Here is a 12932-nt window from a genome sequence, read left to right on the forward strand (position 1 = left end):
ATGGGGACCTATTTGGTTGTGTGTGTGTACATATATATATATATATATATATATATATATATATACACAAACATACACAGTTACTTGGCATTTTGCTAACTTTTTCATCATTATTTTTATCTTTCTATATATTAGTTCATTTTCAATTTTATTTTACAGTGGGACATAGTCTGTGACAATGATTGGAAGGCACCACTGACAACATCTTTATTTTTTGCTGGCGTTCTTACAGGCTCATTTGTTTCTGGGCAGCTCTCTGACAGGTAAGCTTATTAGCTTTTCTTGGAATGTAATATGCAATTGTGATTCTTAAAGAGAACATCCATGTACAGTATATATTTTTTTATTTAATTACATTTTCTTTCTTTGGCTGTGCTTCATGGATGATGCACAGGTTAGGATATAATTTCTTTGGCCATGCAGTAAGTAAACAAAACTTGTGTAACGCTACCCCCACAGAGGCCGCTTGATAATGCTTGTCTCCAGTAGTTACCCTGACCTTGCAAGCCTCCCAACACCTCGGACACTCTGGGTTCAGACATATTAGACTAATGCAAAAGACACAATTCTTTAGTAACACCTCTATAGTACTGCTCTCTATCTCGGTGTGTGGTGTCTCCAGCCAGGAAACACACGGCTTCTGTCACCTTCCTGCACAGATCAGGTGATTCTGGTCAAGGACTCAGATCATGGATAAGGGAAGTCTTGAAGAAAGATCTGGCCTTTAAGCACATAAAAGTTATTTTTCCAACAGTTCCAGCCCATGAGTGGATACCTGTACAGAGCCCATTCCAGAGTGAGGCCTTAGGTGCTGCAAACTGCCCAGGGGAAGGGGATCCTTAATGGTTTGTGACCAGACCAGGCTGATCCAGTTCTGAAGGAGATCTTCAGCAGACATCTTTGAGATTTACATATGCTTATATGCACATAAAGGTTGAGCATCTGGTGAGTGCGTATTCCTAACATTTTCACAGCACGTCACCAGGATGTTGTAAGGAGCACTTATCTGAGATCCCTTCAGATGGATCATCACTTCTAAGCACTTTATATGTGAACTGTTTTCAGGATTGTGTATGGTTATGAACACTCAGCACATCAATAGTGCTCACTAATATCACCTTAAGATTTGCATTTTGCACTTTTGTCACTTTATATCCACATCTGGGTTTAGTGCAAGTTATGTGTATGCATACATTTGAATTTTGTCTTTAGGGATTCCAGCGCTGCACCCCTTTGTTTTTCTTGACCTTTATAGTAGACTTGTTTAAAAGAGAGGGCTACAGGAATAATGGGTTTAGGATATCCAACCCCATTTAACGCATAAAAGCAGAACACTGGCAAAATAGGAATAATCAATTAGCAACATTTAACAGGTTATACAGTCATGAATAGTAAGCTTCAACTATGTAATTGCAACACCTGCAGCAAGAGGGGGAAGAAAAGGCTTGTTGACTTATCAGCTCCCTCCTTGTCACCGCTGCCGCAATGGGGCCTGCAGAGAATTATGTAAATGCATACTCTGGTATAAATAGATGTAAGTACCCTAAGTTGAATAGCAATAGCCTTAGAAGAGGAAAAGTTCCTTTAAGTAGAGATTGCAACTTGGGTCCTGCAATGTTTAAAGTTATTAATATGGTGGTATCTGCTGTCGTCTGCTAGCAATGGTGGGGCCCATAATCATTAGTGAATAAAGGTAATTCAACACAGTTAAACAGATAAGCTGTAGTGCTGCTCAAAGCAAAGGTATCCTGTAGGGGTGTCTGCATGCAGTGTCTCTAGAGTGATGGCAGAAAGAAGTTGGGCATCTGCCCGCTCAACAATCCTATAGACAGCAAGGCCTGCTAGGAACAAGAGTTTTTGCCCAGACTCTTGGCTGTTTGCAGGGATGTATAGAATTACCGTCTGATGACCTGTCAGCGCAGCGAACAGAGATGTCTGTGTGAATACAGGACAGTGACAGTCCCGATACAGAGAAGCTGATGTGACCCCGGGGTGGCGATCTGCATCACTGATGTGCAGAATCCTGTAGCAGTAGGGTAGCAATCTGTCTCTGGAGGAGAGCTGCAGTATTCTGTGTTCAGAGAGCCAATCCCTTGCCACAGATTATATCTACTCTCCCAGCATCCTGCTCGGTTGCCAGCTCTCTGTAGTTGTATCTCATTCAGCACTGAGGAATGCAGTATGTATTGGCTATAGGACTACAGGTCCCAAGATCATCTGCTGCCAGAAAAACTGAATCCACTCTGCTAACAGGAAGTGATGTAGAGGTCCCAGCACTGGGCACTAGGGGGAAAAAGATTAATCACAGTCTCATATGTAAAAGTCCCTGAATGGCTTAATGATATAGCAGGCACCTGGCTACATCTGATAAATAAGTAGAGACATTAATAGAAAGTAAAGTAGAATGAGTAGATTTAAAAGAGAAAAGACTGTAAATAGCAGTGTACATATATATTATATATATATACAGTTGTGTTCAAAATAATAGCAGTCAGACATCACTAACCTGATCAATCACTGTTTTTGGTAGAAATGATATTTCTACATGGCAAATAATTTGCTAGCAGGTGTAGTAGAGTAATAGAAATCCAACAGACCCAACAGTCATGACATGCATGCTGCTGATTCTGTGTAATTGAATCACTAATTGAAAGGGGCATGTTCAAAATAATAGCAGTGTGTAGTTCTATTAGTGAGGTCATTCATTCTTTGAAAAACAGGTGGCAATTATTGCCCTTATTTAAGGAAGGAAGGCAGCAAATGTTGTACATGCTGGTTACAGTGCATTTCTCTCTGAAATTCTGAGGAAAATGGATCATTCCAGACATTGTTCAGAAGAACAATGTACCTTGATTAAAAAGTTGATTGGAAAGGGGAAAACATATAACGATGTGCAGAAAATGATAGGCTGCTCAGCTAAAATGATCACAAATGCTTTAAAATGGCAACTAAAACCTAAAAGACGTGGAAGAAAGCGAAAAGCTGCCTTTCAAATGGATAGAAGAATAGCCAAAATGGCAAGGACTCAGACAACAATCAGCTCCAGGAAGATCAAAGAAGGTCTAAAGTTACCTGTGAGTACTGTTACAATTAGAAGACGCCTATGTGAAGCCAAGCTATCTGCAAGAAGCCCCCGCAAAGTCCCACTGTTGAAAAAAAGACGTGCTGAAGAGGTTACAATTTGCCAAAGAGCACATTGACTGGCCTAAAGAGAAATGGCGCAACATTTTGTGGACTGATGAAAGTAAGATTGTTCTCTTTGGGTCTAGTGGCCGGAGACAGTTTGTCAGATGACCCCCAAACACTGAATTCAAGCCACAGTACACTGTGAAGACAGTGAAGCATGGTTGCGCAAGCATCATGATATGGGGATGTTTCTCATACTACGGTGTTGGGCCTATTTATCGCATACCAGGAATCATGGATCAGTTTGAATACATCAGAATACTTGAAGAGGTCATGCTGCCTTATGCTGTAGAGGAAATGCCCTTGAAATGGGTGTTCCAACAAGACAACGACCCCAAACACACCAGTAAACGTGCAACATCTTGGTTCCAGACCAACAAGATTGACGTTATGGAGTGGCCAGCCCAATCCCCGGATCTTAATCCAATAGAAAACTTGCGGGGTAACATCAAAAATGCAGTTTCTGAGGCAAAACCAAGAAATAGAGAACTCTGGAATGTAGTCCAATCATCCTGGGCTGGAATACCTGTTCACAGGTGCCAGAAGTTGGTTGACTCCATGCAACACAGATGTACAGCAGTTCTCAGAAACAGTGCTTATACAACTAAATATTAATTAAGTGATTCAAAGGAAAGCAAAATCTTCAAATATTTTTCAGTTTATATAGTGAATGTTTGAGTTTGTAAAGGAGAATACAAACACTGCTATTTTTTTGAACAGTCTAATGTTCAATTTTGTTCAATTTTTGTAGAGGAACAACACAAATTTGATCTATTTTTCTTCATGTTTTGATTTGGAATAGAATATGTAGTGTTCCCAATACATTTGTGTGTATGGAAATAAAAGCTATTAGAAGGATTTTGAGCGTTATTCGCTTTTTTCAACACACTGCTATTATTTTGAACACAACTGTGTATATATATATATATATATATATATATATATATATATATATATATATATATATATATATAAACTTTATTGCAAAAAGTATTGGGACGCTTACCTTTACACACACATGACTTTAATGGCATCCCAGTCTTAATCCGTAGGGTTCAATATTGAGTTGGCCCACCCTTTGCAGCTATAACAGCTTCAACTCTTCTGGGAAGGCTGTCCACAAGGTTTAGGAGTGTGTCTATGGGAATGTCTGACCATTCTTCAAGAAGCGCATTTGTAAGGTCAGGCACTGATGTTGAACGAGAAGGCCTGGCTTGCAGTGTCCACTTTAATTCATCCCAAAGGTGTTCTATAAGGTTGAGGTCAGGACTATGTGCACTGGAACTAAGGGGCCAAGCCCAACCCTTGAAAATCAACCCCACATCATAATCCCCCCCCCTACCAAACTTTACACTTGGCACAATGCAGTCAGGCAAACAACTGCCAAACCCAGACACATCCTTTGGATTACCAGACGGAGAAGGGTGATTCGTCACTCCAGAGAACACTTCTGCACTGCTCTAGAGTCCAGTGGCAATGTGCTTTACACCACTGCATTGCACTTGATGATGTAAGGCTTGGATGCAGCTGCTCAGCCATGGAAATCCATTCCATGAAGCTCTCTATGCACTGTTGTGCTAATTTGAAGGCTACACAAAATTTGGAGGTCTTTAGCTATTGACTCTGCAGACAGTTGGTGACTTCTGTGCACTGTGTGCTTCATTATGCTCTGACCTCGCTCTGTCATTATATGTGACCCACCACTTTGTGGCTGAGTTGATGTTGTTCCCAGTTGCTTCCACTTTATAACAATACCACTAACAGTTGACCGTGGTATATTTAGTAGCAAGGAGATCTCACGGATGGACTTATTGTACAGTTCGCAACCTATCACAGTACCACGCTTGAATTCACTGAGCTCCTGAGAGCGACCCATTCTTTCACAAATGTTTGTAGAAGCAGTCTGCATGCCTAGGTGCCTGATTTTGTATGCCTGTGGCCATGGAGGTGATTGGAACATCAGAATCCAATGATTTGGAGGGCTGTCCCAATACTTTTAGCAATATAATGTGTGTGTGCTTATGTGTGTATGTGTGTATATATATATATATATATATATTAGAAGCCCTGTGGGCACAGAGTATCGATTATATACAGCTGATGTGTAATGTTTCCATAGGAGGCAGCCCATCTTTCCCAAAGTTGCATCCCACCGAAATAATGGCTGTCTACTAGAAAAAGTGCCTATATTGCTTCTTGAGTTTTCTGTTGATTTCTGTGTGTAAATCTGGGCCTTTCTATTCAACATGGAGTTTAGGTCCCACTTGTTTACATTGTGTGTACAGTATATACATTGTATGTATGTGTTAAACTGCTGTTTAAAACAAGTTTTTTTTTTTCACTTTTATGTAGAATGGAGATATGTTAGCTCCTCTGTCAGATTGTTATTGTCTGTAATCTCACTTGTAAGAACGCCATACACTTCCTGTACTAGTGAGCAGCTATCACCAGCACAGGAAGTCAAAGATCTCCAACACAGCACACAGAAAACAGTAACATTTTCAGAGGTTTTACTCATTCCCAACTCTGCTACAAATATTCGTTTCATTGTTGCCTGTATCCTTGCTGGAGACCTCTTTCTCAGTTCCCTTCCACTGGTTGCCTGTCACTGAGGGGAAACCTCCCAAACAAGGACACAGATAGCAATAACACCCTAGGAAAGAAATTTGGAAGGGTGGCACTGGAACTTTACAGTAATCCTAATGCTATAAGGGGTATGAAGGTATTCAACTGAGATGTCTGGATTCTTGGGGCTCCACGCCAAAAGACCACCACAATCTCCCTAGTTTGTGACTGACCAAATCTATGGTTGAACTGCCACACCAATCTGATTGTCCATATTTATTTCAAGGTAAGATAAAAGTCTGTAAAGTTTGTTTTATCTTACTTTGGAATACATCTATAAATACTGTAGAGCAGTGGTCTCCAAACTGTGGCCCAGGGGCCGGATGCTGCCCTTTGCTTGCTTTTATCTGGCCATCGGAGCACTGTTTCATCCACTACACCAACAGCAGGGCATAATTCCTCCCAATGACACCAATGATGGGGCACAATTCCTCCGAATGACACCAACGATGCGGCACAGTTTCTTCCAATGACACTAACTATGACCAACACAAGCCGACAAACAAATAAGGAAATATTTAGCTGGAATTCCACATGGAGCTTGCTACCAGACAGCAAAGAAGCATGGAAAACTGCACAGTAACTGAAAAAATTTAAATGATAAAGCATTAAAAGTATTATTGAAACACACAATTTTTGCAGTAATGATAATTATAATATAATAACAAAACTGTAAACATGACATATTGTTTCATTGTTACAATGGTAATCGTGGTAAAAGTGAGGTTATATTGTACAGTGTTTGGGTACAGGATATCCCCAGAAAAGTATTTCTGGTTCGTTTGATTGGTCATTGCTGGGATTCACACTGTCACTAAGCAAGTAATTATAGCAGACCCTCCCAATTAGCACATAGGAGGAAGTGTCTGGAATACATGTTCTGTTTCCACAAAAAGAGAACCCCTAAGCCTCAGACTTTATGTCCAAATGCAAGGCTGTTCTGAAGGACAAAGTCTTATCAATGTCCCATGCATTCCCATTGGCCAGTGATTTGGTACATTATAATAATGAGCCAATGTATACGAATTGGGATGGAGAGACAGGATTCAACACCACCAAGAAGTGCTGGTGTGTCAGAAAGACATTTGGCGTAAGGCTTGGCACAAACTTGGTGGCTGCTGTTGGTACTGTATGTGCAGGTAGCTCTAGGTGCCTGCACTTTAACCCTGACAGCAGTCCCCTTTCCCACTGACACAATTGCTTTTTAAACTGTGCATAAGTGTTTATGGCTTTATAAATCAATATTAAGTTGTTATAGTTTGATCAAATGTCTTTGTTTTGATCCCATTTCTTATAGGTTTGGGAGAAAGAAGATCCTTTTTGCAACTATGGCAGTCCAGACTGGTTTTAGCATTGTACAAGTGTTTTCAAATAGCTGGGAGATGTTTACGGTTCTCTTCCTGATTGTCGGCATGGGACAGATTTCCAACTACGTTGCTGCTTTTATTCTGGGTTTGTTTCAAGTCTTTTTTTTATGTGTTATCAGTGCCATCCTGGGCAATTTTGTTTCTGTTTCAGGGTGCTGTGCAAACCAGGTTATATGTGTAAGTAACTGAGCACTAAAGTAACTGGTCAACTTTCTTGGACAGTGCATATAATGCCACAGAAAGCTATCAGAGACTGCAAACAGGAGATGGAAAAGCCTTTGGTCATGCTACAAGAGATAGTCAGAGACTGCAGACATATTATAGACCTGTATGGAGTCTGTGGACCTGCTTGAGGAGACAATCATAGACTGAGACAGCTAGAGATTACAGGTGAAACATGAAAAATTAGAATATCGTGCTAAAGTTCATTTATTTCAGTAAAAGGTGAAACTAATATATGAGATAGACTCATTACATGCAAAGCAAAATAGTTGAAGCTGTGATTTGTCATAATTGTGATGATTATGGCTTACAGCTCATGAAAAGCCCAAATCAACAATCTCAGAAAATTAGAATATTACATGCAATCAATAAAACAAGGATTGTACATAGAACAATATCAGTATAAGCATACATTTGTACTCAGTACTTGGTTTGGGCCCCTTTTGCAGCAATTACTGCCTCAATGCAGCAAGGCATGGAAGCTATCAGCCTGTGGCACTGCTGAGGTGTTATGGAAGACCAGGATGCTTCAATAGCGGCCTTCAGCTCTTCTGAATTGTTCAGGCTCATGACTCTCATCTTTCTCTTGGCAATGCCCCATAGATTCTCTATGGGGTTCAGGTCAGGTGAGTTTGCTGGCCAATCAAGCACAGTAATCCCACGGTCATTGAACCAAGTTTTGGTGCTTTTGGCAGTGTGGGCAGGTGCCAAGTCCTGCTGGAAAATGAAGTCAGCATCCCCATAAAGCTCATCTGCGGAAGAAAGCATGAAGTGCTCCAAAATCTCCTGGTAGACGGCAACGTTGACCCTGGACTTAATGAAGCACAGTGGACCAACACCAGCAGATGACATGGCTCCCCAAATCAACACAGACTGTGGAAACTTCACACTGGACTTCAAGCATCTTCCAGTGTGTGCCTCTCCATTCTTCTTCCGGTTTCCAAATGAGATGCAAAAGTTGCTCTCATCAGAAAAGAAGACTTTGGACCACTGAGCAACAGACCAGGTCTGTTTTTCTTTAGCTCAGGTAAGACGCTTCTGACGTTGTTTGTTGTTCAGGAGAGGCTTGAAAAGAGGAATACGACATTTAAAGCCCATGTCCAGAATCCGTCCGTGCGTGGTGGCTCTTGATGCAGCCTCAGTCCACTCCTTGTGAAAGTCCCCAACACTTTTGAATGGCCTTTTCCTGACAATCCTCTCCAGGCTGCGGTCATCCCTGCTGCTTTTGCACCTTTTTCTTCCACACTTTTCCCTTCCACATAACTTTCTATTAATGTGCTTTGATACAGCACTTTGGGAACATCCAACTTCTTTTGCAATTACCTTTTGAGGCTTTCCCTCCTTATGGAGGGTGTCAATGATGGTTTTCTGCACAACTGTCAGGTCAGCAGTCTTTCCCATGATTGTGAATCCTACTGAACCAGACTGAGAGACCATTTAAAGGCTCAGGAACCCTTTGCAGGTGTTATGGCTTAATTAGCTGATTAGAGTGGGACACTTTGAGCCGAGAATATTGCACCTTTTCACAATAATCTGATTTTCTGAGATTGTGGATTTGGGGTTTTCATGAGCTGTAACCCATAATCATCACAATTATGACAAATCACGGCTTGAACTATCTTGATTTGCATGTAATGAGTCTATCTCATATATTAGTTTCACCTTTTAAGTTGCATTACTGAAAAAAAATGAACTTTTGCACAATATTCAAATTTTTCGAGTTTCACCTATAATGCTATCATTGCCCTTTTATAGATCAATGCTTCCACATTTGTGCCCCCCTACAGCCCCTTACAAAATAACCTTTACCAGATAAGATGTTTCTCCCAGCAAAGAAAAAAGGGATAAACAGCACAGAAAAAGCAAAACAGAATGTAAGAAATAAACCAAACCACTTTTCACTAGAAACTAGTCTAAAGAATGGAAAATTAGCAGGCTACGGTTAGAACATTCTTTCTTTTGGTCAGTGGACAGAGATGAAAGCAGTCAGATCTGGTTTCAAGCCAAACTCCAGGAAAAAAATACATTTAAATAGTGCACTGTGTATAAATTACCGGAAAAAAAAATCAAGGGAAAAAAAAAAATTTAAAACGTACACTGTGCATCAATTGCCGAAAAAAAGTCAGGAAAAAAATAAATTTAAATAGTGCACTAAACATCAATTACCAGAAAAACTCCAGAAAAAAAAAATTTAATTTAAAAAGTGCACTGTACATCAATTACTGGAAAAAACTCCAGGAAAAAAATAAATACATAGTGCACTGTGCATTAATTACCAGAGAAAAACTAAAGGAAAAATATAAATTAAATTTAAATAGTGCACTGTGCATCAATTACCAGAAAAAATTCCAAGGAAAAAAAATTATTTAAATAGTTCACTGTGCATTAACTACCGGAAAAAACTCCAGGAAAATATATTAAATTTAAATAGTGTACTAAGCATCAATTACAGTACATCTCAGTCTTGATTCCAGATTTGGAATGGATCAAAGTCGCTGTTTCTCCTTTCAGTAAAGCTGGTATCCTTTCCTGGGGAACAGACATTTTTCCCCACTCCTTATCTTCTTGAGTATCTCCTGTCTCTGGAGCCTAGATAGGGTTCAGCAGCTGAAAGTGTTGACTCCACCAATAAGAGGTGTGCACATCAAGCAGGCAATGATGTAGACACCCAAAGATGGATCCCAGGAAGTAAAGAGAAGACAAAAGGCTTCAGTTACATTGGAAAGAAAATGTATGTGAACCCCTTGGAATAAATTGGTTTTCTGCAGTAATTTGCCATTAAGTGTGATAAAATGTCTCCATTGATAGACAGCTTATTGATTGATGGATGCCTTAACACTTTGAAACTGCGTTGTTTCCTTTCTAGCATTATGCAGCTCAACTGCATAGCAGAGCAATACAAAGCAGCATGCTTTCACATTACATCACAAACAGCACACAGTTAACCCTTTGATCGCCCCAGATGTTACCCTTCCTACCCAGTGTCATTAGTACAGTGTCAGTTGTTTTTATTAGCACTGAGCCCTGTAATAATGTCACTGGGGATGTCAGTGGCCATTAGTCAGTTAGTGTCAGAATGCCCGCTGCAGTCCCACAGTTCTCGTTATAAGTCGCTGATCGCCGCCATTACTAGTATAAAAAAAAAGAAAAAGAATTCCAGTATATATACACCGCAAATTGTAGATGCTATAACTTCCCAGTAAACCAATTAATTTAAACGTACTGAGTTCATTTTAGCAATGACATACATTTAGCAGAATACATTTTGGCCTAAATTTATGACGAAACTTGATTTTTAAATTCTTTTTTACTGGACATGTTTTATAGCAAAAAGTCAAAAATAATGTTTTTTTTTCAAAATTGTCGGTCTTTTTTTTGTTTATAGCGCAAAAAATAAAAAATGCACAGGTGATCACATACCACCGAAAGAAAGCTCTATTTGTGGGGAAAAAAAAGACATAAATTTCATCTGGGTGCAGTGTTGCATGACCACGCAGTTATCAGTTAAAGTAATGCTGCGTTGTATCGCAATAAATGGCCTGGTCAGGAAGGGGAGTAAATCCTCTGGAGGGCAAGTGGTTAAGTACATGTGTTTGTTGGTATGACTTACATGAGGACCAGATCATATTTTATCGTAAATTACTGCAGAAAAGCAGTTAATTCCAAGGGGTTCACATACTTTTTTATTTGCACACCAGTGGTTGGTTAGAGGGAGGGAGGGGGTTTCTAATATCTTGGGCTATAAGGACAGTGACAGCCTATAGATCAAGGTAGAACCAGGATAAGTGCAAAATAAACAGGGTCATGTTACAGGTAAAGATCAGAGTACCAGATGAGCACCGAAAACAGCCAGCAGCCAAAGTTTAGATGAGCAGCCGAGTGGGTCATGCATAAAAGGAACATAGAATCACGCTTGAATGGAACAGCTTGCAGCACCTAGTGGGTGTTCTGGGTGTCCTTAAATGGAAGCAGGCTTTGTTCTTTATTGTAGCTGTTAACATATTTATAAGCTGATGTCCTAGCTTTATTCTAGCAAAAAAAAAAAACTGGGATAAAGCGTGGGAGGCTTAGAACCAATCTCTTTATTATCTGTCTGAATCTCCTTACTTTCTGTCTATTTGATGGGTGCTAGGCACAACAATCCAGGGATCTGTCCTGGCTGTCAAACAGAAATGAAGGAATACCCGAACTCCCTTATGCAGTCACAGACAGCAATAAAAAAAATGTTAAAAAAGTAAGGAAGGAGTAGAACAACTGCAGCCATGTCAACTCACCTTAAAAACCAGCAACTCATCCTAAAAACCAGGAAGTCGCCCTAAAAACCAGGAAGTCGCCCTGATTTTAACCCTCTCACCCTGTAATCCTGCATGGTGTACAGATCTCTGTTGATACCTTTCATTTTCCCAAAGACCTGACCCAGGCCTTTTCCCTGCATAGTTTTCAGGTTGCAGGACATGCATATTAACTTAAAGTGATTTGAAAGGCTTATTTTTGTTAAGGAAAAAATAACAAACATGTCTATACTTACCTGCTGTGTGCAGTGGATTTGCACAAAGCAGCCAGATCCTCCTCCTCGGGTCCCCTGCAGGCTTTCCTGGCCCCTCCCTCCTGTCTGGTGCCCCCACAGCAAGCAGCTTGCTATGGGGGCACCCACTGCTCCGTGTGTCCATTCACACACAGAGCAGCGGCTTGGCCCTAGCCCCTCTATCTTCCCATTGGCTCACTGGCTGTGATTGACAGGGGGCTTAGGTGAGTATTAGGGGGGCTGGGGGGGGGGATATGCTGCACACAGAAAGTTTTTTTACCTTCATGCATAGAATGAATGAAGTTAAAAAACCTTAAGCCTTTAGAACTACAGGCTTAACTCGGTTTAAGAACGCCTTGGTTAATGTAATTTTCGGTTTACGAATGAAAATCCATTGAAAATAATGCCTCGGTTTATAAATTTTTTTTGCAATGCGAAGCAAGTTTCCCTGGGATGCATTGTGCCTGGGAGGTTTATAGCGCTGGCCCCATGCCTTTAGTGACATTTATAAAGAGTTTTGAACAGATAAGACTTTTTTTTTTTTTACTTTTTTCTGACCTCCGGAACAGATTAATTGGTTTTCGATGCATTTACAAATTTTTTTCGCAATACGAAGCAAGTTTCCCCGGGATGATATGTGCCTGGGAGGTTTATAGCGCCAGCCCCGTGCATACTGGAGTCTGTGGGTAGCATGTGGCATCGATTGTGGAGGTGTTGGAGTGGTTTTTGCATCGAGTTTTGGAGCCATTCTGGAAATGTTTAATCATGTCCCTATACAGTATTTATGCCTTTAAAGTGCACTTTATAAACAGTTTTGAACAGATAAAATACTTTTTTTTACTTTTTTCTGACCTCCGGAACGGATTAATTGGTTTTCAATGCATTCCTATGGGAAACCACGTTTCGGTTTACACATTTTTTGCAATACGAAACATCCCGGAGGACGCATTAAATTCGTAAACTGAGGTACGCCTGTTCTTTAATTTGTTGGACAGTGCAAAGGGTAC

General features: G+C 40.4%; 1 protein-coding gene across 1 annotated transcript in view; it reads left to right on the forward strand.

Annotated features, from left to right (window-relative positions):
* Window positions 1-12932, forward strand: part of LOC149448914 (solute carrier family 22 member 4-like) — a 127017-nt gene that overhangs the window by 81839 nt on the left and 32246 nt on the right. Inside the window, exons 2-3 of the mRNA XM_089694064.1 lie at window positions 160-263; window positions 7109-7263. Coding sequence (XP_089550190.1) covers window positions 160-263; window positions 7109-7263 — 259 coding nt within the window. The remainder of the gene's footprint in view (window positions 1-159; window positions 264-7108; window positions 7264-12932) is intronic.

This window comes from Staurois parvus, unplaced genomic scaffold (assembly GCF_062004578.1).
Source record: "Staurois parvus isolate SC_StPar_1 unplaced genomic scaffold, SC_StPar_1.0 ptg000648l, whole genome shotgun sequence".
NCBI lineage: Eukaryota > Metazoa > Chordata > Amphibia > Anura > Ranidae > Staurois > Staurois parvus.